General features: G+C 42.9%; 1 protein-coding gene across 2 annotated transcripts; it reads left to right on the top strand.

Moving 5' to 3' along the window:
- Positions 1–1,117: 1,117 nt before the first annotated feature.
- Positions 1,118–25,423, top strand: MAPK14 (mitogen-activated protein kinase 14). Of its 2 annotated transcripts, none has more exons than XM_053963998.1 (12): positions 1,118–1,459; positions 8,103–8,232; positions 10,584–10,642; positions 10,996–11,107; positions 11,624–11,653; positions 12,078–12,125; positions 12,571–12,685; positions 13,631–13,702; positions 19,099–19,178; positions 21,779–21,857; positions 22,137–22,310; positions 23,024–25,423. In XM_053963998.1, exons 1-12 carry the CDS (start codon positions 1,344–1,346, stop codon positions 23,089–23,091), a joined length of 1,083 nt encoding a protein of 360 aa, XP_053819973.1. In that variant the 5' UTR covers positions 1,118–1,343; the 3' UTR covers positions 23,092–25,423. The 2 variants fall into 2 exon arrangements, with proteins under 2 accessions (XP_053819973.1, XP_053819974.1); XM_053963999.1 differs by lacking the exon at positions 19,099–19,178 and adding an exon at positions 21,179–21,258.
- Positions 25,424–26,219: the final 796 nt, after the last annotated feature.

Genomic DNA, 26,219 nt, shown 5'->3' on the forward strand with positions numbered 1-26,219 from the left:
GCCACTTCGTGTAGAGAAAGAGAAGGGGTTTGATATGGGAAGCCAAATGTTTTAAAAGCAAGCTTCCATAACCCATTCAGAATGTGTGTATCTTGCTAACAATTCACCTTTCTAAAGCTTGAGATGAAAAGCTAAGTGGCCTTGAACACAAATCCCTAACATTAATGACTTCCTGTGATATTCTGTACTTACTACCTGGTTAAGACACCATGGGTTCCACCCCAAAATCAGCTTAACCTGCTGCACTTAATGACTTGAGACTTGTGTATGCACTTGAAAGCAAACACATCTGCGTCTTTGATATTGCAAGGCCTTTTGGGAAGTATTGAGAAGCAGCTTATTCTCAAAAAACACAGAGAACGATCACGACACTGGGAAATCTGTGCAGTGCCAGCTTAGCTCTCCCCAACAGCCCTGGAAGGGAACAAAACATCCTCGCGAAGTTTGCACGAACAATTCGCACCAGCTTGCAAGGCTTCAGGCGCACTAGCGCCGAGATACACCCTGGCACGCTGTTACTCACCCTGCGCTGCCCTAGCTAAGCTCTCTTATCTATTTCCCTTTTCTTTTTGCTTTCAGAACCGCTCAGGGAGAAGCGAGGCGCTCGCTGAGGGGAGGGCGGGACGCGCCGCCCGCCCCTCAGCGCCGCTCTCGCGAGACGCCGCCGCGCGGGCTCCATATTGGGGCATCCGTGCCCGGGGCCCGGAGCTCTCGCGAGCGCAGCCCTGAGGCGGCGCCGGGCTGTGCCGCCCGCGGGCAGCGCGCTCCGCGCTCGGGCCGTGCGGGGACAGCGCGGCCGGTGCCGGTGCCAGCGCTGCCTGGGCTCTGCGGGGTGAAGGGGTGGGAGCCCGGGTGCGCCGCGAGGGGCGGAGGCGGCGGCTGCGGTGTCGCCTGCGCCGTCCCACCTGCGGCGGGAGCGCGTCCCCGCCCCGCACGCCGGCGCCCCCGCCTCGCTCGCCGCTGGCCGCACACGACCGCCGGCCGCGCCTCGCGGGGCCATCCCGCCCCTCGCGGCACTGCCCGGGGAGGGAGAGAGGGAGGGGGAAGGCGGTGACAGGGCCGCGCTCGGCCTCGCCCCCCCGTGCCTGTGGGAGGGGGGCAGCGGCGGCGCGGGGCGGGGCGTGAGAGGCCGGCGGCGGCTGCGGGGGCGTCGCTGCTGCGGGGCTGCCCCCGCCCGGGAGCGCCGAGGGGAGGGAGCGAAAGAAGGAAGGAAGGAAGGGAGGAAGAAGTCGCTGCCGCCGCTGCAGGAGGAGAAGGAGGTAGTGGCGGCGGCGGTGCTGTTGCAGCCGCGGGCAGAGCCTCCCCCTCCCGCCGGGCCGGGCGGGGCGGGCTCCGCAACCGAGATGTCTCAGGAGCGGCCCAAGTTCTACCGGCAGGAGCTGAACAAGACGGTGTGGGAGGTGCCCGAGCGCTACCAGAACCTCTCCCCGGTCGGCTCCGGGGCCTACGGCTCCGTCTGGTGAGCGCTGGGTGGGGGACGGGGCAGTGCGGGGGAGGTCGCGTTAGGTCGCTGCCCCGGCCCGCGGTCCCGGTGCCCTGCAGGGATCCGCGCGGGGTGGGCACCGCGGCGAGCGGGGCTCCTCTGTCCGCCCGCGGCTTCCTGTGCCCCAGCTCTCCACCGGCCTCCTGCAAGAGACATTTTTCCTCCCGGGTTTACGCGCGGTGCTGCCGGGAAGCCGCAGTCTCGTCTTTGGAATGCGTCGGGGATTGCACCACATGGCAGGTGGCTCTGAAGCGTTTTTGCAGGGGAAGATAATAATGTGTCGTTCTCGGCTGCCTCCCCCCCCGTCCCTCCCCGAATGATCTCATATGGACACATTTCAGTGTGATTTCTTGCAGTCAGGAGCTGGGGAGTGCAGAGGGATGCAGCCTGGTAACCCCCCCCCCATAGCTGGCTTTGCAGAGCTGAGGGCTTGGCAGCTCTTGTCCCAGTTTCTTTCTGGACCTGGAGGATAGATTATATTTGAGTCAGTTGTATTTTCATCTGGAAATTGTTGATAGGTACGAAATAGAGAGAATGCTGGGAGGGCTGTTTTTGTATTCCTGACTTGTTATAGTGGATTTACAAGCACCGATATTTTCTTGGCAATAATAGAGGAACACAGGAGGACTCGTTTTATTGCTATAGAATTACTGCAGCATGTGCTCCCTGGGAGAGTAAAGTCCTGCTATGAGACCTGCAGAAATACAGGGAGCGTGAAGAGTTTAGTTTTTAATGCTTACCTTAGAGGAACAAACCAGGCTACGTGTGTGAGATTCAATGCGTCCTTAATTTGTAGCTTCTCTGCTGAACTGCGGTGGATCATTAAACATAAATGGAGCTGCATACTTTGCTTAACCTTAAAGACAAGGTAGTATTTGAATCAGTTTGACTCTAGACTTTAGCAGTCATTTAGTTAAATGCTCACAGATTACTGCCTGCTTTGATTAAGAAACATCTTCCACCTGAGTATTCTGGGTTTTATTCTGTGTTCTTTGGTTCTGTCAAAGTGTGAGCAGAATTTTGAAATATGGGTGCATAATTACAAAGCTGCTTTGCTGTTGTGTTGGAGCAGGCATGCATTTGTTTTTATTAATGTAGTATGTAAATTTTCCTTATGGGTATCAGTTTTATTATAAGGAGGGACACATGCTGCATTCTGCTAGTACAGAAAATAAGTTCCTTTGCACATGCTACAGTTTTAATGAAATGCTCAGCTGTTCTTAACCTGTTATAAAATTGTTGGTAAATTGAACTTAAATAACTTGCATTTTTTAAAATGCTGTGATTGAAGTGTGCAGAGGCTTGCATTTCATAAAAGTAAACCAGGCTGGTCGTAGCAAGAATAGCCAGTGTACTTGCTGAGGTGTGTTTTTGGTTTGGTATATTTTTTTTTTAATATGATTATAGAATTATTTTGATTGGAAAAGAATAGACAGGTTTCTTTTGGTGACACAGCTGATAAATACTCCTGTAGGTGTCACAGAGTTATGCAACTCCTGAAATGGAATCGGAAATTAATTTGCTTGGTGCCTTGTCTTTGTATTTTAAGGTTGATCCTACATCATATACCCCACTCCTATTTTCTTTTCCCCCTCCCTACAATCTCCACTGTATATGCAATAGTTGCAAAGTTTGTTTTCAACCAGGAACTAAAGAGTTTGCATCATGAATTTCCTGTTTTGCTGTGTCAAAACTTTCAAAGATTGTGCAACTTTGTTCAGACCAAGTGAAACAGTTTTGTATTGGATGCAATTTCAGACATGTGGCAGAGTCTTTTTACAGTCCATGTTAATGGCTTCCTGTATGTTCTTCTAAAAATAGTTTTCAGAAAAGATATAGTGATATGGAAAGTATGTCAGAATTAAAAAAATCCAAGAAAACAACAAAAACTTTTGCATGTTTATGGACATTTATTAAGCCACTAGTGGTGATGCACATTATTTATGGTATTCTTGCAAGGACTTGTTCTGCTCTGTCCCTTTAGAGATTTTTTTTTTCTCTCCAGTAAAAAGCTACCTAGCTTCATTTGAGGTTTGGTGTATCCACTGTTGGGATAGTACATAGTGGTGTTTTAACAGTCCTTAAAATGGTAAATATATTTTCATGTATGTTCACTGCATTATTATATTCAAATGTAATCAAATGCTCTGTTGTTTAAGTTGTCAAAATGAGGCATTTGAAAATGAGGAATCTCCAGAAAGTGGAGAGGAAAATGAATAAAAAAGGAAGCATTAAGCTGCCAGATGAGTCACTTAGACGATGGAGCTGTTGTAGGCTGCTTTGAATGTGCTGTGGGTATGGCTTGGAGCTCCCTGATACACAAACCTGACTACTGGGGAGTCAGTGGATGGAGGGAGAGGCATTTTCTGCAGGCAGCCTGAGACAGTGCCTGAAATGAGAGCAAATATTGCAGTGTGTTCTGAGGGGTGGTGTGCAGTGTTGGAAGAATGAGGTTCAGATGGCCAGCTCAGGTACTTTTCAGGATTCATTTTTTAAAAACTACAAGTGTTAGAGATACAAATAGGGATTCAGTTCCAAAACTTTGAGAAAAATCTACACATATCCTCAGATTGATTCTTGCTAAGTCACGTAACAATTGCCATGGCACCTGTTGTATGAAATGCTATTTCATTCATTCTTGCAACATTTTGTGTATTTATTCAACACAGTCTTTTGCATGGCTTTTGTAACCAGGCCTGCATTGAAAAAAGGGTTCCTGACATATCCATTTTGTAATATTTCACGTAAGGAGAGGGGCCTAGACAATACAACATCTTGCAGTGGGAAGTTGCTGAACAGAGATGGGATTGATTGGTGACTCACACTTCAGTTGGAGGATTGCTTCATTTCTTGCGTGTGCTGGAGGGAAGTCTCACAGTTCAGCCAGCTCTGAGCTAAGCAAAATGATGTTTTCACAAATTTCCCATCAATTTCTAAAAGGCTGTGATGCACATTTGGTGTACTCTTAGTTTACTTAATTGTTATGTTTTTGCAGCTGTTCTTTGTTGTATTGATGCCTTTGTAAAATAAGGGGTTTGGTTTAATTGCTTTGCAAGCTATCTGTGTTGCCTTAAGTAATTTGGAAAGGATTGAACAGCCAAGACTTACTCTTCCTCAAAATCTTGCATAAGATTTTTTTTTAGCTTTTTTTTTAATAGACTGTCAGGTGATACAGTCCTCCAAAACCTGTGACTTCTTCCCGTTTCAACCCACAGTTGTACTAACACTGAGTCTGAATTTCTTGGATACTGAGAACTCCCAGAGAAACACTATAGAGTTAAGAATTTTTAAAACCTTAGGGTCTAGAGGAAATGGAATAACCCTAAATACCACATTTATAGGAACAGTTCCTCTGTGGATTTTTTTTCCTAATCCCTTATCAAAGCGTGCAAGTGCCTCCAAATCCTGTGTGTGTGCTTGGAGGGACAGGTGCCTGCTCCTCCAGAAAGGTGTGGTAGATGTGTGAGGAGTGATAGGAACAGAGCTGTAAAACTGAGTGGGATGAAGCAGCCACACAGGAAGGATTGGCAGAAGATGTGTGGGGAGGGGAGAGTTGAGTAGGAGAAGGGCAGGCACAGAAAAGCTGTGAGCAGAGCTCTGAAAGGGCTGGCAAGGAGTTTGGACTGTAGGGGAACTTGGTATATTAAGAAGGGAAATTAGTGAGAGCACATCTGTCCTATAGAGAGATTTTTATTGCAGCTTTCTTAGAAGCAGAAGCTAATCTAGCACAGGAGAATGATATTTGCAACTTCTTTAGTGTGTTGGGAGGGTGATGACTGAAGTGCGGGTGCAGAAGTGACTGCAGTGAAAAATAGACTGTCAGGTGCTAACTGTGTTTTTCTGTCTGATAGGAGTGCATAAATTAACTTCCCAGGTAGCACTAAGGAGATTCAGTGAGCTTGGGCATTTGCAGAGGCACTAGCAATGAGCAGCTATATTTAGCAAAATAGCCTTTGCACAAAAATTAATATTCTGATTATTTAATATTGAAATAAGTTGTGCTTATAAGTAATCGTGTTACTTGGTTCTCAAAGTAATTGTTTTCTTCTACCTCCTGTGTTCTGGATTCAATTCAGGTTAGATCAGAATTGTAATTTTAGCTCACTTAGGGTGAGGTGGATGCAGTTTGTTTGCTATAGCACAGTACTATGTAAGAGGTTAGAAAAAATGTGATAAATTCTAAATCTGTGCTGATCTTGTTTTAAAAGGGATTTAAAACTGTGGGTCATGCAATTTTTTTTCCTAATTGGGCTTCTTTAGCTGAAATGTGATCAATATAATGCAGCTGTTTTAAAGTCTGTGATGAAAGGCAGCTTAGTGGTCTTTAAAATGTTCTCCAGCTGACAGCTGTTCTGTAGCTCTGCAGGAACCTTTAGCCAGTTATCTGTATTGGCAGAAAATTACTCAGTGTGATTTATCTGTGGGGGAAATAGTCTTTAGGCCTCAAATATGACCAGACTTTGTGTTCTGACTTTAAGTCTAGATTGTGAATGTGCAGTTACACACAATTTTCTTTCCTGAGCTTTGTGCATTGTGCTGTTTAACCAGTACTGCTGACTGCAGTTCCCTTGGAGGTTGTACAGCTACTAAAACAGCACAGTGACTTGATATGACCCCAAAAAATGTAATTTAAAACCTGAAACTGAATTTCATCTGAATCCTGAAATAGCTTATGTCTGGTGGCTCTAAAAGCTCAAAATCTTGGAAACCAAAAGAGAAATTTGACTCTGGAGCTGTGGAGGTTTGAGATGCAGGGGATCCCTTTCTTTGCAAGATGAAAGAGTTACTGGTATTTGCTGCATTTTGTACCTGAGGTGTTTGGAAACTGGTGAAGATCCATGACTAATTTACAGCAGCATGTGCTGAATGATGATGACTACTCTTATTTTTGCTCTAAGTCCTAGAAAACACCTTATGTATCAGTAATATGCTGGCATCTATTTTCAGGCCGAACTAGGGATATTTGTGTATTACAAGATGGTGATTTTTACCCGAGGCTGAAAAAAAAATTGAATTCTAAATTTCATGAAGTGTTGCCGCTTAAATATTGATTTTTTTTTTTCCCCAAGTGATGCGTGAAAACTTGAGAATTTGAAATCAACATTAAAAAGTGAATGCTTGATGGCTTCTTTTGTGTGCCTGGCTGAGGTGTAAAGCATAACTTACATGTGGGAGTAGTTGCTAATGGGTGTTTTTTGAGCCAGTGTGGTGCAGCTTGAGTAATTCAGCTCTGGCAGGTTGCTGCTGTGTGACCTGGTGTACTCCTGTGTGTTTTCCAGAGAGGTCTTTCCACTCTGTGCATGCCCTTTATAGAAAGGGAGATGCTCTTGCACTGTGCACAGAGGGTTTTTCCATTCCCTGCCGGGGCCTGGGGGAAGGGTCACTGCTCACAGGAGGGTGCTGCTGTTGTGTTTTCTATTTCTCATAAACTTCACTTACCAAATTCCTTGGAAACCGGGCAAATTTGAGATAAGGAGTCGTTTTGCAGGTTAATTCTTGGTGGTTGCTTTAAAAGTAAATGACAGCTGCCTTTATTTCAAATAGCTCCTTTGGTGGGGTGGGCGTTGTGGTTTGCATATGCAATTGTGGGTTTATTCTAGGACTGCTCTTGTGATTGGTTTTGAGCTTTGTTAATTAAGCTTTATATTTCACACTTCACCTTTATAAATATGTAGCATTCCTTTTTGCATGATGTTTATCAAGAACTAGTGCATACTCACTTTTAAATGGAATCAGGAGTTCACCTGAATCATAAATAGGACAGGAAAATCAACCAGTATTGTCCTTGTATGACTCTTTCCATGCCATACTTTCCCCATATTTGTTGCCTTGAGTGAAGTGTTCATTTCATATCCTCTCTTTCTCCTCCTCCTTCCTTTTGGACAGACCAGAGCTTTATAAGTTGCATAAGAAATTACTTAAAATATACTTTTACTGTACTATACATATATATTTAGTTACTGAGTAGGATTAAATAAGTCCTCATGGACTCTTAAGAAAAAAATACTATTTGTATGTACAAGGTTTCTGCTAAAGAGACAAGTTTTGATAATGTACAGCTACGTGTCATTCATTCACATGCACTTTTGTATGAGAACTTGGTTATTGGATGGGATTTACCAAAGAAATTTAATTTCAGCTTCAGTTATGATTAACAACAATCATAACTGATTTTATTAGGCACAAGTCCTGGATTTTTGTGTGGATTTAAACCATGAAAATAGTATTTTGAGCATAGCATTTTGTGACCAAGTGTGGTGTTTGAAAATATGTTTAGGAATAGTGATAGTATTTACAAGTACTCTTCTCTCCAGAGTTTTAGTGCATAATTATGTTTAAGAGCACTTCAGACAGCAAAGTCATAAACATTTCTCTTTCTTTCTACAAGATTTCCCTTTACTGTGTGGACGAGACTCATCTTTTAAACATTTTCTGCAGAAACCAACAGTTGTGTAAAATCGTGAAGATTTTGGGTGGCATGCAGGTTATGGACCAGGGTACCTAGAAATAATTTTGACTGGAGGAATGGTGTTGCCTGTAACTCAGTGTCTAGAATAAGTGTGGGTTTGAAGGCATTCATAAAGAGTTCATTTGATAACGTGGTTGCTCTGTGTTGCAGTTCTGCCTTTGACACAAAAACTGGTTTGCGAGTGGCGGTGAAGAAGCTGTCCCGGCCCTTCCAGTCCATCATCCACGCCAAGAGAACCTACCGGGAGCTGCGGCTGCTCAAGCACATGAAACACGAAAATGTGAGTGCAGGGAGAGGCTCTGAAAGCTTTCCTCAAGTTGGAGCATCCACCAGGATTGTTTTTTTCTTGGTGCATGTGGTTTTTTCCTCATGCTGAATGCAAAGCTTGCAGTAGTCCAAGGTATTAGAGCTGTTAAAAGATCATGCAGAGTAACAAAACCAACCCCAAAAAACCCCACAATAACCAATTTTGTATGAAAAAAATGTAGTATTTTCTAGAATAATCTCAAAATTACTACTTAGCAAATTCATGAAATGCTTTCCTCAAGTTGGACTGAGCATCCACCAGGATTGCTTTTTTCTTGGTGCATGTGGTTTTTTCCTCATGCTGAATGCAAAGCTTGCAGTAGTCCAAGGTATTAGAGCTGTTAAAAGATCATGCAGAGTAACAAAACCAACCCCAAAAAAACCCACAATAACCAATTTTGTATGAAAAAAATGTAGTATTTTCTAGAATAATCTCAAAATTACTACTTAGCAAGTTCATAAGGATTTGGGACTCAGGTGGTGTCACTTACATTCTCCTAGTTACTTGTAGTAAACTGCAGTTTTTGTAATGTTAAGCATTTATTTAAAGAAAGAAAGTTCCAAAGTTTGTTTTTAGTGTCTTCTGGAGGGTTTTTAATAATTTTTTTTTTGGCTTGCCTGTGTCAGAAAGTTATGAAGCAGACATTCATTAGATTCCTGTGGGTAAAATAGGGAGGAAAAAAGGGGTGGTGATGAAGGGGTGGAAATTAGATGAATTAGATGGCTGTTTATATGAGCCATCTACTTAAATAATCAACAAGGAAACAAACCTGAATGTGGCAAATGTTATATTGAATTATTTTTTGATAAAGCTTCCATTTGGTATAGAAGACAATTGCATGACCAGTTTCCTCTGTGTGTGACAATAACATGCCAACATATTTATACTGCATGGTGTTTGGAACAAATTCTGTGTGCAATGGAGCAGAAGTTCTCATAACCAGCTCTTGGTAGAGCTGTCAGAACACCAAGAAGAAAGGAAGGCTCTTGATTTCTTTTGTCCCATCAAACTCTGGCTTGGCAGAAGGGAAATACTCTTTGGACATGAGCTGAGCAAAGCCAGGACAGTTACCTAGCACAAAAAGCCAAGCAAGCATAGTCTGATTGTAAGGATCTCCTTGGCTGATCTGTTCAGAACTTCTGCTGTGGCAGGAATGGTTGTGTGGTGTGGTTTCTGACCACTGCAGTCAGCATCTGGTATCCCATAAATCATCTTGATGTTTTTAGCGTGGCTCACATCCCTGGAACTTGTGATGCATGTGTGTATTGCTGTCAGTAATTCCTCCTGTGTGATACCATTGTCTCAGCAGTAGAGGTAACTTCTGATCCTGCTTAATATCCATACAAATATCAAAGGGTCCTTAAGATCATCGAGTTCTACCCCCTGCCATGGCAGGGATACCTTCCACTGGACCAGGCTGCTCCCAGTCCCACCCAGCCTGGCCCTGGACACTTCCAGGGATGAGGCAGGCACAGCTTCTCTAGGAATCCATTCCAGGGCCTCCCCACCCTCACAGGGGAGAATTTGTTCCCAGTATCTGACATAAATCTACCCTTTCTCAGTGGAAGGCCATTGCCCCTTGTCCTGTCATGACATGTCCTTGTAAAAAACCCTAGTAGTACTCAGGAGTTTCTTTCTGCACCTTTTCTCATGCCTGAGATATTCTTCAAACAGGAAAGCTTTGATTTATCTATTGACACACCAAAAAAAGCTGATGAGGTTAAGCATTGAAAATTAGTTTGTGACTACAACTGAGATTCATTAATATTTCTTGATTGGCATTGCAAAGGGCCTATCTTTAATAAAAGGCAGTTAAGTCATTTTTACAGATATATATATATTATCAGTTCATCATCCCTTCATTTATCTGTGGGAAATTTATGTAAGTTGTGATTTAAAAATCCTGCAGAGATGATCAGAGCTGGTTCAGGCAGGCATATTAATGCTACTGTCTTGACTATTCAGATTACAATTTTGAAAAAAAAAAAAAAAATTTGGTGTTATGTGGCACAGAACACACCAGCAAATGTGGAAGGTGTGGTGCTCTGAGGGGCTGGAACATAAGGTGTTTTTTTTATATCTTCTATATCTAGTTCATGATGATTTGAGCAAGTAAATGGAGCTGCAGAGCTCTCACGTGTGCCTGCATCAAGTTTTCAAGTTCCAGGAGGTCTTGTTAGCTTGCACAAAGCACAACACTGAACAGATGGAAATGAAACATCTACTGGAATAAATACTTCAGTGCCACAAAGGATCTTAGTAACTGTATTGTAGTATGCTATAAATATATTTCACAGCTTTTCTCTTCACTCTTTTCTTTTTAGGTGATTGGCTTATTGGACGTGTTCACCCCTGCCAAATCACTAGAAGAATTCAATGATGTGTAGGTAACTTCTCTGAAGATTGCAACAAAATGCTTTTTCTATCTCCTTACACCTCCCAGGTTATAACAGAAATATTTGTCTCTTTAATTTGCCTGCCATCACTCACAAAGAATCCTGAATTCCAGCACAAAGTTATAGTATATCCTAAGCTATTGGACTTGTCAGAATTGTTCACTTGCTGTGCTTTACTGTCCAGTGCTGTTGGAATCACTCTACTAATTTGCTGTTATTTAAAGTGTCACGATCTATGTTTCATTGAACAACGTGCTTTGGGACAGATTTATGGGGAATTTTTATCCTAATCCTATTCAAGAGATTGCTTCATAGCCCACGTGCTGGCTTTTGTTCACAGGTACTTGGTGACACATCTCATGGGAGCAGACCTGAACAACATTGTGAAATGCCAGAAGCTCACTGATGACCACGTGCAGTTTCTCATTTACCAGATCCTTCGGGGCCTGAAGGTGAGTGTCCCTGTCTTCCCTCAATGGGGACAGCTCACCATGGGGGATGGAAGTTCCTGGTGAATGTTACATCCTCAGAGATTCAGATGTGTGCATAGGGCTTCTGTAACTTCCCTAAAGTATTGTAGAATAACATTTTATTATTCTTCTTTCACTTCTGCCTCTCTGGAGCTCTGCATCAGTAAGGTTACCTATCATTTTTATGTGTTCCTATGGGCAGAGTCTAGAAAGTGATGAGCTGTGATGCCCTCTGCTCTGCTCTGGCAATGAATTTTCCATTTCTTCAGTTTTGTTTACTTGTGTTGTTCCACTGGTGTGGCAGCACTCCCGGGTGTTCCTAAGGAGAGGCAAACTGGAACACCCACCTGGTGGAACCCACAGACACACAGCTGGTTCCTTCTGCTCAGACTGGAGCATCTGAATTGTGTGGGCTGGGGTAGGGCAGGAGTTTCCAGGGAAGAGATGAGGAGGTGGCTGCTTGGACTGTTACATAAATTTTGTCATCTTATTTTACAGTACATCCATTCAGCTGACATAATACACAGGGTAAGTATTCATTCTGAGATTGTTTCCTGTAGTGAAACAATATCTTTTAAAAATGAAGCATGAACTTCTACAATGTAGCACCAAGAGAAACCAGAGAAAATTTTCTGAGAATTTTTTTTGTTAAGTAGTAAAAAGATTGAACAGAGAGGAAGTGGTTGTCAAGATCCATAATTTTCTTTTGTGAATTAGATTTTCTCTTAAATACAAATATGCAGCACTGGTGTTGCCTTTATCCATTTTTGGTTATATGTGACACTTCTGAGAACCACAGAAGAGATTTCTGACTCTGATAAAATAATTTATCCAAAGTTAGTATTTGCACTCAGTTAGAATTCGTATTTTTATCTCCATTTACAATTTTATCTACTTCAAGCTTGTGAAACAACACATACTCCACTGTTAATGCTGATGTTTAATTTTTTAGGATTTAAAACCCAGTAACCTAGCTGTTAATGAAGACTGTGAGCTAAAGGTAATGTAATTAAAAAATCTGATTTATTTGACTGAGATTTGAGTGAGTGCCGTGTGAATATACCCCTTGCAACTTAAGTGTCAAAACAATTCCTTTTGAAAATACTTTCATAGAAAAGTAATAATATGCTTCCCAGCTGTAGAGCTGTAAGGATGTGGTTTTTGTATCTGGTCCTGTGTTTTTAGTGAATCATCATGAAAGTGCAGAGTTAACAGCTTTAGTTTGTTTACTTGTTTTGGAGACAAGATACCCAGACAGAATTCTGATTATGTCGAGTCCTACGCTGTTCTAGCCTAGTGTCTTCTCACAGGTTGTGAAATTTGGTTTCATAATCTGTTTTTGCAGCTCTCCCCCCTCTCCTGTGCCCAGTTCAGTGGCTGCCTGCTTGTTTGTGCTGGGTGGTTTGCACTGTTGCCCTGCAGGGCTTGGTGTTCTGTGTTTGTAGATCCTGGATTTCGGGCTGGCCCGGCACACGGACGATGAGATGACCGGGTACGTGGCCACGCGGTGGTACCGGGCTCCTGAGATCATGCTGAACTGGATGCACTACAACCAGACAGGTAAAGCCTTTAGCCAGCACGAGAGCTGTGTTTTGTCAAGTTGCTGAATTGTGAGGGGGGGAAAAAAGAGGCTGTCCTTGCTCCTCCTTCATTTGATTGCATAAGTTGGCACTCTTGGTAATTATGCTTTGGAGTTGGTGTTTGAGCCACTTTCTGTCAGATGGAAGTTAAGAATCATTGTGATAGCATCCACCAGGAGTTTGAACCTTTGAAACTGCAATCAGCAAAATATTGGCAGCACTTACCCCTTGCTTTTCCTAGCAGAGTGGTTTTTAAAGTAAGTGACTGGAATGTGTCTGGTTGAGGAGAATGTCTGGAGCTATAGTGTGAAGAAATGATAAAAAGTGGATAAATCTCCCATCCTTTCCTCTCCTGTTAGCCACTTCTTCTCAGATTTATCTTCCTCACAGTTTCCAGTATCTTCTCTCCATACTTGCAGATCAGGTGCAGAGAAGAAAATCACAGCCTGAGAATAGTTCTTGTACAGGAGAGCACCAAAGAAAATGATGTGCTACCCCAATTTCATATATCAGTACCTTATGGGGTTTTTTCCCCCCTCTTGCACTTGTGTAGGCTTGTCTTGTATCATCAGTGAAATAGTTGGTGGTTGTTTGGGTAGCATTTATGTAAGGCCACATGCAAATCCATTCCTCAGAGTCCTCTTGGATAGATTTCTTCCTCTTTGCTGGTTTAGATTCCTCCCCAGCTCTTTGGTGTTCAGGTCATGTTATAGTTTGGAGGAAGAGTTGCCTGATCTTGAATTCTTTATTTGTACAAGTTTTAGATGGCACAGAACAGTATCAGTTAGCTTGCAATGTATTTCAGATTGCTTCAGTGCCATGAGACTGTTTCAGGATGGAGTTGTTTGCTCTGGTTGGATGGGATGGTTCTGCTCAGGCTGTATTTTTATGCATCATGTTTTGTTTTCTGTTTTATTTTGTTCAGTTGATATTTGGTCAGTGGGATGCATTATGGCTGAGCTGTTGACTGGAAGAACATTGTTCCCTGGCACAGACCGTATCCTTTAGAAGTAATTTCTTTTTTGAAATTGAAATTAGATCTTCATTTTCACATAATTGACAAGAAAATAAGTTCTGGGTTTAGTTACGGACTTCTGTTTGTTTTTAAATTAATGGCTTCTTTTACTCCCAGTACAAAGAGGTGAGTTCTTGATTTTGCTGCACATCTGTTCCTCTTTATTGTCTGTTGTCCTCATTAGATTGATATACTCTTTGTTTCTGTTACTTTCCTTTAAGTTTATTTAAATTTATTAGTTGAGTTTCTCGCTAATACTTGCATGGATGTCTGCCAAGAATCCTCTCATGCTTCAGGTTTCTTGCAAATGTGATTCCCTTCTGGCCTCTCTTCTTTTCTCCTGGAGGTATCCTGGCTGTGAGAGCAGTGGGTTTGCAGATTCTTTAGTGCCAAGGTTCTCATTAAAATTGCTCTGAAATGTTTAGGTTCCATTTCCATGCTTGACTGTGAACCTTTTTCCACAGTGTGCTTGTACTGATGTGAAAATTCAACCTTGAATAAGATCTTTCCAAAATATTTCTTTGCCTCATCAGAGTGGACTGGGTAGGACACTTTGGCAAATTTGAGAGAACTTTGTGAGATTTGGTCATATTTTCCCCAGGAAATTGGAAGTGAGACTTGATGCAAATTGTTGCAGTTAAAATTTTTGCTCAGCCACACAAGATTGGGGTGTAATTTACTACTGGCAAGATCTTTCATTGCCTAGAAATTGGGCTTTCATTTGCCAGAGAAAATTACACTGCCCACTTTGTACCAAAGTTTATTAGTTCAACCACAGTTTGTTCATTTTAAAACCTTCTGTTAATTTGTTAGTATTTGTGTCAGTTAATTCAAGTATGTTAGCACTGGATGAAAAGAAAGCTGGTGTTGGAATTGCTGCCTTCTGTTTATTTACATTTAGAAAGCATCTGGGTTCCAAAACTCCCTCCTGAGGAGAAGATTTCATTCCAGCTTTCACAGTGTCACCTCTCTTTTCAGTGTGCTTTGACTTTATCCTCTCCTCCTTTTCTCCTTGACTCCATCTCATCATTTCTCTCTAAATTTGTTGAATTTGTTGTACTGTGCTGTGTAGTCATCTCTGCTGTATTCTTCTGTTGTCAGAGACACAAACTGAATTAAACAAAAGCTGGTATATTTTTATCTGTTGATTCAGCATGTGTAGGTTGGTTTGGACAGATTTTTTTTTTGTTTCTTTTAAGAAAAACTGAGATACCAAGAATTATTCATTCAAACAAAGCAAAAGCCTTTAAGCCATTGCCATTATTTGACCCTAGCAACAGTGACACTTCAGAGTTTAAAGGACTTGACGCTTGCAACTAAAATATTTGTAATAGGATTTTCAATGTGCAAGAAATGCTGCATGGTTTTATTTTGAGGTTTTCATGAATTGAACAAAATGGTGATTCTTCCAAGTCTGAGAAGTTTTTTCTCCAACTCTGTTCTTAGCTGTAAATTAAAGCCACTGATATCTGCAATGCAAAATGAAGTTTACTTCTAGGATCTAATTTATTTGCTTTATCATAATAAGGTACTTCATTAATTTATGTCTCCCAGCAGATGCTTGTAATGATTTACTTTAAATGCTCAATTTCATTTGCAAATGGCAGAAATGCTTTTTAATTAAATGCTCTTTCTGTTCTGAGTTGCTTAGATTTAAGAAAAACAGACCCAATCCTTTCCTATCTTAGACACAACTTTGTAGTACTGTAATTCTTCCAGTCCTTCTGTGTTGGTGCTTTTTGATCAGGAGGTTAAAACTAAAAGGGGAGTGGGGTTGGTTCTGAATCTTGTTAGTGCATGGAACACTTACCCAGGGATTGGATGGCTTTCACTCCAGATTTGCTGACGTCCAAAGGCAGCAAGCAGACTTAAGATAACAGTCAGTTCTAGTTTATTCTTGTCTTGGAGGGCTCTTTGAATTCTTTATATGTGCATTATTTTAGGAGAGAGTTGGAGGGGTTTTCCACATTTAGATCCTGTTGGGTAGTTCTGGGCTCTTAATAATTTCATTGTACCCACAGATTTGTAGAGGCCCTTGTTCCTCCTGTAGTGTCACCCTACAATTGCTGACTTGCTGACTTTGGAGTTAATATTAACATGAATAATTCAAGGTACGTTTGCCTCATGTCCAGTTGCCAGGGATGAGATCTATCCAAATCCACTGCAGTTCTAGAAAATTCCCTGTGCAGTTGGAGGCAATGTGACTCTGTGTTGCTGGAAACTGCTCCTGTTTGACAACTGAACATTTGAAGTAGTTCCTGCTTTTTGGTCTCAAGATGTAAGTTTTCTCAACTGTGTAGCCTTACATTTCCAAAATTAGAGTGACAGAATATGTAATGGCTTCTCAGGATGATCATCCCCCTGTTCAGATGGTTCTCTTGTTTGAAGTGTTGGTCCCTTTCAGCAAGGATTTGGCAGAAATGCTGTGATGTTATTCACAGTCCATCACATATTTCTTTGTACAGCTGGGGATGCACCCGTTCAGTGCAGGTAAGCTGTAAATTCATTTAATCAGGTAAGTAATTAAGTTGGACTCTGAAATGATGATCTTCAGTGCTGTCTGTGATGATTATGCCTCTGATAAATGAATGTGGAGTTTAAACTTCTGAATCTGTAGAGATTCTAAACACAGCTGTCATTGACTTAAAGCAGGAATTGAGATGTTCTTAGGAAAAAACCCTGTGGTTAATTTGGGTTTAGCTCTGCAGGATTGCTGAAGTACTTCTAATATTTACAACTGAATGTAAGGTAATTGAATTATTCATATTGTAATCTATGGTAGAAGCATTTGGATGAAAGATGGATCTCTTAATACTGGTAAAATCTCTGCCAGGAGTTGGAGAAAGGGATCAAGATTGTGGGAAAGAAGTCAGAGACCAAAAAAATGAGGTGATGAAAAATCAGAGTCCTTCAGGCATTGGACTCTGATCCTTGTGGGTCCCTTCCAACTCAACTTATTCTGTGCATGGGAGGCTTAGCTGAGGCTTTCTTGTTGGTATTGTTGTATCTGTCTGATGCCAAGATCAGTTTCTGTTAAACATGTATATTAAACTTTTACAGCTCTGAATGTGAATGATTCATAGAAATAAATAGGAAAGTTGACTTTGTTTGAATATTTGACTTGCACAAAAATCATATAAAGTAAAAATAAGAATGTCTGGATTTTTCTTGTACAAGTTTAGCATTTTTGTATGACTTGTGTTCCCTTAAACCCTGGAGAGTGGTTTTTTTACTGTTTTTAATCAGTATTCTGAAACTTCCATGATAACTAACCAGTCTGAAATTACATATTCTTCTGATACACCTTATTCTTGCTTGTGATGGCAGCTAAAACAACTTGGAACTTTGCTTTGCCTGGATAAGCTGTTACAATCTTCTGAGATTTGCTGCTGGTGGTGATAGCAGGTTATTTTCTGAATTTTAGAATCCCTCATCAGTCCTTGGGAGTACCTTGAAGATGGCACTGGGGTTTGCATGCTGTGCTTTCCTTCTCCATGCACATGTGGTGGTGTTCTTCTTCTGCTTTGTATTTACTAAATTCTTTCCTGTCTTTAATTGCTTGTGGCTCATTTCTCTGGGAGGTGATGGGCCCTGTAGTTAGTTAAAGAATGCTGCAGTTCAGCAGGTTATAGATGGCAGGCCTAAAACCAGAAGCAGGGTTGGGTTTTGGCACTGCCAGTTCCATAGTCTGTGGTTTTTCTTATTTATCTGAGAAGTATCTTCCACTAGCAAACAGGGCAGCAATATTGTTGGCACGCCAGTGCACAGGCTTTTAAATGCCTTTAAATAACTTAAATATTTAAACTGAGCTGTGGCATGTTAACACTCTAAAATTTGCACTTCAACTGCTGCTTGCACAATAAGTGAAAGAAGTAAGGACTGTTTTAAATAGCTCAGAAGAAAACCTAATTGAAATGAGCCAGTTGTGGTTAGTAGAGTGCCCTTTGCTAATTCTCTTACAGGACTGGATATTCTGATCTCATTTTAAGCATTGACTCTTCAGAGTTTGCAATTCAGCCGTGCTAAATCCAACTAGGTACTGGGTTTACTTTTAGATTTTGAGTAGCTAGAAGTTTGCCAAGTACCTTTACAAGTGAAAAATTAATTCAGCTGTTCTGACAAAGTGCTAATTCCAGAGCTCTTAATTAATTTGATAGCTAAAATTTAGACCAAAGTTTACCTCAAAAGATGGTGGTTTTAGCAAAGCATTGGTGATTTTCTTCATACAGGGTTTGTTGTTCTGTAGGGTTTTTTAAACAGGTGACAGTTTTTGAAGTTCTTGTAGTACTCAAAAGACACTCTAAGAAGGAACTGCAGCTGTATCTTCAGCCATCAGGGAGGCATTGATCCCAGAAAACAAGATTGTCTAAAAAAAATTCGTGTAACTACTTTGGTATAATTTTAAAGGCAAATATAAACATTATGGAGAGTCTGAAATCCCTGTGGAGGATAATTCAGGGAAGAAGGGAGATTATGCATTGATGGTTTTTAAAAGGATACTTTGTGTCTTCTTAGTGTCTTGAGATTTAGACATAAAACTGTCTTTGATGGATTCCCCCCCCTCAATTGTGTGTTTTGTCACCTGGGCCTTGTTAAAGGGGACAGCTCAGGCTGGCACGTGGCCTGCTGGGAGCTCTGTTCCTGGTAGAACATTCTTCCATCTGCAGTGTTCCATCCTGAGAGCTTTCCACAGAGATGTGTTAAACCTGAGCCCCTGCTCTGTTTCTCCCTGCTGCTCCAGCAGGTCTGGAGGGCAGAAGGGATGTTCAGGTGGTTTGATCCCCCTGCCCTGGTGGTCCCCAGGAGGTGCCAGGGCAGGACCCTGTGCCAGCTGCAGCAGCTCAGCTGCCCTGGCCGTGGGCAGGGTGTGCCCATGGTGATGTGATGCTGCAGGGTCCAATCATTTCCTTACCTCCCGAGCTTTAGAAGTGGCTGAATGAGCTTGGAAGGTGTTTACAAAAAACCTTGACTTTCTTCTTAATATGAGTGCCTACCCTTTCCAGCCTTCTGCTTTACTTCAGCTGTCACTAATGCAACCTAATCCTGTGAATTGCAGCTTGGTGTGGGGCCTGAGGGGGTGAAGGGAGCATGGAAGTTCAGCCTTTGCCAGTGGGGCTAAAGATTTCTGCTCCAAAATAGTTCAGGATGCAGTGCCCAATTCCATGCATGTGGGGTATCTGTAGACAAGATGTTCAATCTGTCTGATACAGAGAGAGCTCAGTTATATTCAGTTGTAACAAGAGGGATGAATATGGTTTGCCTAAAATAGCTTTTCAGTCAAGGCCTTGGCAAGAATTAATTTTCAACATTAATAGGGTGATTTGTTGCGCTTTTCATTTTGATTTCTCCCAGCATTTTCCTTTATGGTCCATCATTAGATATTGATCAGTTGAAGCTCATTTTGAGACTCGTTGGAACCCCAGGGCCTGAGCTTTTGAAGAAAATCTCCTCAGAGTCTGTGAGTTTACACTTTGATTGTAATATCTGCCCTTTCAGAAGTCCCAAGTTTGTGTGTTGTTCTCCTGTAGACTTATCTGTAGAATGTGTTGGGATTTATTTTCTGGTTTTTTTCTTCCTTTGTAATTCTTTGCTCTTGGATGGCTTTAAGTTCTTATGCTTTGTGTATCTGATCTTTATTATGATTTCATCCTTCCATATTCTCATTTTACTGCTTCGTGACTTTTCTCTCAGTTTGTGGGTTTATGCTTTGTGATCTGTTCTATCATCAGTGTTACTGGGGAAGTATTTTTCACAGCTAAGAGCTTGAGGCTTGTCTCAGTTATTATTTCTCCAGATTGCAAACCTAGGGATCTTTCTAAACAGGAGCAGGTGTGTTATCCTCTAAACACACAGAGTCCCTTCTGTAGTGTGATTACTTTCTGAAGCACTGCTGCCATATCTTTGTTTTTGTAGCAGAAAATGCTTTTTAGGTGCCTTTCTGTAGCAGCTGTTCCAGGGCACACAGCAGAGTCTGCTCTTCACTTGTGCTATGTGGGGTGTTGCTGTATGGAGCCCTTTTACCAAGGGAGCAGCAAAAAGGCTTCCTGCAGTCACTTTGGGAGGGTGACCTCCATTTTCAGCCACTTGCTCTGCTGCAGGAATCTTGAATTGTGAACTTGTGCAAAGACAGTGTAAAATGGCCTTTAATTCTACCTGTTCGTGAAGGAGGAGTGAATAAATCAGAGGCAGGGACTAAGAGGGAATGCACAGTGAGCACTGAGGTCACTGCTGTTCGTGAGGTGCAGCAGAGGATCAGAGCTGTGGAAAGTGCTGAGAAGATTATGCTGTGCTGCAGCTTAATGTTCTTGTAACAGTGATTGTAAATACAAATGTGAGATGAGCCTTGAATAACACCTGCTGAAGGGATGTGCAGTGCAAATTGGGATAAATTGGTCAACTTGCTGAATGTGCCACCAAAGTAAAAAACCCTGGGATGTTCCACCTTTGGAGAGATTAGAGCTGAATAACCCAGACTGATTTGGTTGCCCTGTGAACTGACCCTAAGGCTTCTCTGGTGTTTTAAGTACAGGGGATTAGCAAGAGACATAAGATGGAAGGTTGACTAAATTAAGCAGAAGATTAATTTGCATGTGTAAGTTGAAGTGGGTCTTTTTTTAAACATTACTGCACAATAAAAATAAAAATTGCTCTTATCCGGGTCTGCAACAAGTCTGTATGAAAAAAAAATAAAGGGCAGTAAAATACTGTTTCTACTCTTTACCCATTGTATGGGGAAAGCAAAACTCTTAAGTGTTTGATGGTTTTGCGTGTGTCACTATAACAAATCCTGGTTTTCTGCTGCATTACTTTACTGACTCTCACTTTCCCTGTTCACTGATACCTGCTAACTCTGTTTTATGCAATGCTAATGTTTTGCTAATTTTGCATTTAATGCCTTCTGTCACCCAGCCCACATCAAAGGGCACTCGGAGCTGTTCAGAAGGTGTCAGTTGTGAGCCAGTTTCATTTTGCACCACAAGAAACTTAAGCACTTTCTATGCAGCAAGAGGAAAAAAAAACAACAAAACGCTGGTAACCAGTGCAGAGGGTAGAGTTTTTGTTTCTGTTTTAATTTTGTTCCTTTTCCTGAAGCTGTGTATAGCTGCACAGCTCAGGGAAAATTTTGTGGAGTAGCTTCAGCCAAAGGAAACCTCTACTCTGATGGCTTAAAACTGCTGGGAAATGTGAACACAACCTTGTTGGAGTGTAATGCTACTTGCATTGGACAGAAATACTTTCTGTACTGGCAGTTACCAACTGAGCAGTGATTCTCCATTGCTTTAAGTGTTCACTCGTGTAATTGCTGAACATTTCACAGGTAGTTGAAAAAATTAGTGGACCCTGCCTGAATGGCTTTTGCCTTGTGGTTTGCAGAAGAGATGCTTTTGTATGCGACTGTTTTCTGTTTGAAATGGTTTTTGCACTGTTTTTAACAAAGCCCTTGACGAGGCACTTAAGATATTAACCAGCTTCAGCAGATCATGCGTCTGACTGGAACGCCCCCTGCATATCTCATTAACAGGATGCCCAGCCACGAGGTGAGATCTGAGCAGAGGAAGGGGGTGTGCAGGGCAGGGCTTCACTCAGAATGTTCACCACTTCTGTGAATTAAATGCTTGCATGTGGCATGGGGTGGGCAATTAACTACCTGCTCTTCTGCAAGATCTTTGTACTAAATGAAGTTGTGAGGTTTGGACAGTGCGTGCTCTACCACAGATGTGTAAGACTCAGGAGAGCCTGGCTGTGAGCTGCTTTTGCATTGTGTGCTGTGTTGTGCAGCTCAGCAAAGGACAGCAGGCTGCACCCAGCCTTGCTGGGACACGGGAGTCAGCTCTTCTGCACCTCTCTGCTTTCCAGTCTTTACCACAAGTAATGTCAGCTCTTCCTCTACTGTCTTGAGTGCCTTAGTTGGGGCAGGGTAATGTTGATGTGCTTAGTAGGTGTCAGAGTGAGCAAGGAGACAGACCATAATAACCAGTGCTTCAGGATGGTTGAAAAGTACTTGGTCTTGCTGACTGGATATTGTCTGATACTTCAACAGAGCATTTATTTCCACAGGCAAGAAACTACATCCAGTCTTTGTCTTACATGCCGAAAATGAACTTTGAAAACGTGTTTATTGGTGCCAATCCCCTGGGTAAGATCTGTTTATTAAATTGTCCTGAAACTGAAGCTAGCATGTCTTGGGACAGGGAGATTCCCAAAGCTTTGTTCTGGCTGCAGGAGTAGTGCAGAACAGGGTTATGTTTATGAAGGACGTGTGGGCCAAGGGTGTAAGAAGAAGAAAATGCTGGATGGTGGTGGGTCCTGAGAAACTACAGATTCCTCATCTACGCTGGGCTTTTAGGAGTTTTACATTTCAGAGTAGAGTCACACAGCTCATGGGAGAAATCCTCTCTGTCTGGTGCTCTTGCAGCCGTGGACTTGCTGGAGAAGATGCTGGTCCTGGACACGGACAAACGCATCACGGCCGCGGAGGCGCTGGCCCACGCCTACTTCGCCCAGTACCACGACCCCGACGATGAACCCGTGGCAGACCCCTATGACCAGTCCTTTGAAAGCAGAGAACTTGAGATTGAAGAATGGAAAAGTGAGTCTGGGGCAGGGGAGAGACAGTCAGTAAGGACTGTCAGTTTCTCTCCCAGAATCTCACCCTGTGCATCCCTGAGAGCATTGTCCAAATGCTCCTGGAGCTCTGGCAGCCTCGGGGCTGTGCCCATTCCCTGGGGAACCTGGGCAGTGCCCAGCACCCTCTGTAGGAAGAAGCTTTCCCTGATATCCAGCCCAACCCTCCTGGCAGAGGTCCAGCTGCTCCCTTGGGTGCTGCCACTGCTCACAGAGAGCAGAGATTGGAGCTGCCCCTCTCAGACCTTGAGTCTCCCCTCAGTCTTCTCCTCTCTGTCCCATGAGCTGAGGTTCAGCTAAGCCATGGTTAGAGGCACAGCAGAAAGTGATAAAAATGTGGGCATCCTGTTGATTCTGTCATTACACTAAGTGAATCTACCCCATGCTGTGTGCATATTTAGCATAGTCCCTGGTAACTAATTACTACTAGGAGCACACAAACATATCCTTGTTTTCAAACTTACTCACATCCTCAGTGCTCTGGAAGTATCTTTTATTGTGTGTGTTGGTCTCTGAGAACGATGTAACCATTCTTTTCTTGTCTTAATTAAACAATACTTTTTGTTTAAAATGCTGTTGGAGCACTTGAGATTGTTGCAGGTTTTCTTGCATGAAGGTGTGTCTGGTAGTGCTGTCATAGTTCTGCTGCTAAGTTTCTGTCCCACTTCTCCCCCCCAGGCCTGACTTATGATGAAGTAATCAGCTTTGTGCCACCCCCGCTTGACCAAGAGGAGATGGAGTCCTGAGAAACTGCTCTCTTCTGTTTGTCCCACTTCACTGTGAAGGGAAGGCCTTTTCATAGGGACTCTCCAATTATCGTTCAAGTGCCTCATCACAACAATATTCTCCTTAGTGGAGGGGTTTTGTGTGTGTTGAACTGGGGAGGGAGGGGGGAGGGAAGGAAGCTGAGTCTATGTAAACATGCTGCATGCTCTTGTATTCTGTGTACAGCCTGGGGCAAGCCTCTGGAGACCTGTTCTGACTGCACTTAGTTCTTCCAGAGTAACAGTGCACCACCAGTCTGCACTGCTGGGGTGAGGTGAGGAGGGTGACAGTTAAAGGTTTGGTTGCAATCATTGCCATTTATCAATTCTCCTACAACTGAGTAACCTCAAAAAGAATGAAAGTTGGTTTATAGGCTTAGAGAGTCCTCTGTTTTCTTCAGGACTGAAGGTGGGGTTGAGGGATGTTCTTGTTCAATGCCAGGTGTCTGATTTACATCCAGATCTTCCTGGTACAGCAGAGTGTAGAGGCCTTCTGGCGCCTGATTCTTGGAACATGAAAAGATGTTGTTTGAAACTGTAAATATGTTTGTGCCTTAAATAAATGGGGAGAGAGGGGAAAGGAAGTCTGGGGTGGAAATCTGACCCACTGTTCTTGAGTGAAGGCTCCCAGGTAGAAAGGCATGAACTCAATGTAATTGGGAAGTAACTTTGAGGCAACAACTTCAACCCCTGGATTGGGTATTCCTGCGTTTTTCACTTTCCTCCTCCTCTTATTCTGAGGCTTCTCAGCATTATCTTCCAGGAGCCAGAGGCTGGGGAAGATCCTTGCTAGCCACACGTTTGTGTATTCTGTTCCCTACAAGGTGGTGTGTTTTTGCATGTTGTAGCTGTATGTGCATGTAGAGCTGCTTGATTTTTGTCCTTACTTTTTGGGGATGGCACTGGGGGCAGTTCAATCATCAGTGAAACATTTGCTGAGTACCTCAGGCAGTGCCATAAAATCACAGCACCCTTCCTCCTGTGCTGCAGCTCCTCGTGAAATACCTGCCATCCTAGAGGCTTCAACGAGGGAAGGATGTCGTGTCCAACAACAGAGAAACATGCACCTTTTTCTTTGTTCTGACCTTCTCTCTGCAGAGGAGGAGAGCTTGGGTGGAAAGGTTTCTTGTGAGATCAAGTGTAAAAAACGTTCTTTAAAGAAATTACTATAGTATCTTGTGAACTTAAGTTATTTCCCGAAAAGATTTTTTTTTTTTAGAAGTATTGGAACCCAAAGCAAAGAAATAAGCATGCATAAACACACAGTCACCCTTTCACTGTCTATATCTATAAATACAAATATTTATATACATAAAACTAACATTTACTAGAAGTTTTTTTTATCCTCTCACGTAAGAGCTTCTTGGCTATTTCTTAGCAGGTTGATCTCTGCCCGAGGAAACATGAGAAGGGAGTATGTTTGAATACAAACATGGTTCAAATATTTTGTATTTTCCAGGACTCTGCATGAGTGAAGTGCCCAGAGTTAGAGAGTGGCAGGAGGGAGGTTTCTCAGCATGTTTGTGTGCTCCATCTGTAGCTGGGGCACTCAGGAGCCCAATTTTAGGGCTTCTGGAGGAAACATTTTTAGACTTTAATTTGTTGCAGGCATCTTGTGTGGGCAATGTAACCGTGTATGTGAGGAGAAAGGCTTTTGCAGTATTTTGTATTCTTGTTACCTGTGGGGCAGAGAGTGTTTTTGTAGTGGTTTTGCCCCGTGTTTGAAGAGGCAGCACAAAGGGATGGGACGTGGATGACAAAGCCATTGATTCTTCCTAGGCTACTTCCCAGCGATCTCTTCAGGCCAAAAGTTCAATAAAGGTCTGGGCTCAGATGAAGAGAGCAGCTCTGTTGTGCTCTAGGATAAAACTCTCCACAGCCCAACAAAATCAAGACAAAAAACGTCCCTTTTCTGCTGGGCCAGCAGTCTGGGTATTCAAATAAAAATGTAGATATACTATGTAAACCTACAGCAAGATTATTTTTATCAGCCATTTTCTGTGTAGATGCTACAGTGTGATTTCATGCGGAAATATTGCTAAAGATTTTTAAAAACTATCGGTGTTGTGTGTGTGGGTGTGTCTGTGTGTGTGAGTGGGAATGGTTCATTGGAGTCTGTCCTCTGAGGGAGCCCCTGGGGCACAAACTCCCTGCTGCCAGTGCCGTGCTGTGCTCAGCTGCCTGGGCACCATGCTGCACCCAGAAGCAGAGATCTGCTATTTTGTTTCTATCCATGGATTTTGCTGTAATTGGTAATGCCAGATAAGATGTCACAATACCACTGGTTAAAAATAAAATCTATTTTTCAGATTTACTGCACTGCGCTGGTACTTGGAAACCTCTTGCACTGAAGTGTTGAGTTTTAGCATGGTGTGAATTTCTCTGCTGTGCTGTGGGGGATCCTGGGTGTGATGGCTGGGAGGGGACAGGGTGGCTGGTGGCTGACTCTGCTGCCATGGGGCTTCTTGTCCATTTTTCCACAATTCTAAAGTTTCCTATTTGATTTGGTCGTGGAGTTAACTCATCTCAGTACAGCCCAGACATGCCCCAGCTATTCAGGACTCCCTAATTGGGTGCTGATTGCTGTGTGTGCACCAGCAGCTGAGCAAGGGCCGTGCTCATCAAATAACCCAGGAGTTACATGTTTGCTTAAGGCCCAGGAGCTTTTGCTGTGACACCTCTTGCTCACAGCTGTATTTATAGACCCAGCCAAGGCGTGGATAATTTCTGGGCTCTGCTGCTGCTGCAGCCAGGGCTGATTACACAGATACTGCCATGGTGCCTTGTCCCTGTTTGTGTTTGTGAACAGCAGGCTCTGGGGCTGTTTGAAAAGCAGCAGGGCCAATGCAGTGGTTGCACATAAAACAGGCACAGTGAATTTTCCCCACCCCTCTGATTGTGCTTTTCCTGTAGGGGCACCTTTGCATGTGACCTGTATGGAAGGAGCAGAGGCTCGGGGCAGGGTGGAGGGCTGCTGGGGTAGAACACTGCAAGCAGCTAGGCTGGCTTGGTAAGGCTCGGCTTAGTCACTTCCTCTGGGGAGTGGGGAGGATGCACCTCCTGTGTGGGAGCCCGACCTGAGCCTCCTCATGCTGGAGAGAAATGTTGAG

The sequence above is a fragment of the Vidua chalybeata genome, chromosome 24 (assembly GCF_026979565.1).
Source record: "Vidua chalybeata isolate OUT-0048 chromosome 24, bVidCha1 merged haplotype, whole genome shotgun sequence".
Classification (NCBI taxonomy): domain Eukaryota; kingdom Metazoa; phylum Chordata; class Aves; order Passeriformes; family Viduidae; genus Vidua; species Vidua chalybeata.

Excerpts from the sequence above, each read along its gene's own strand:
- MAPK14 (XM_053963998.1), top strand. The coding sequence starts at position 1,344 with ATGTCTCAGGAGCGGCCCAAGTTCTACCGGCAGGAGCTGAACAAGACG. Across the intron at positions 1,460-8,102 it reads GGGGCCTACGGCTCCGTCTG|TTCTGCCTTTGACACAAAAA; the intron begins GTGAGCGCTGGG and ends TCTGTGTTGCAG. Across the intron at positions 13,703-19,098 it reads ATTGTTCCCTGGCACAGACC|ATATTGATCAGTTGAAGCTC; the intron begins GTATCCTTTAGA and ends GTCCATCATTAG.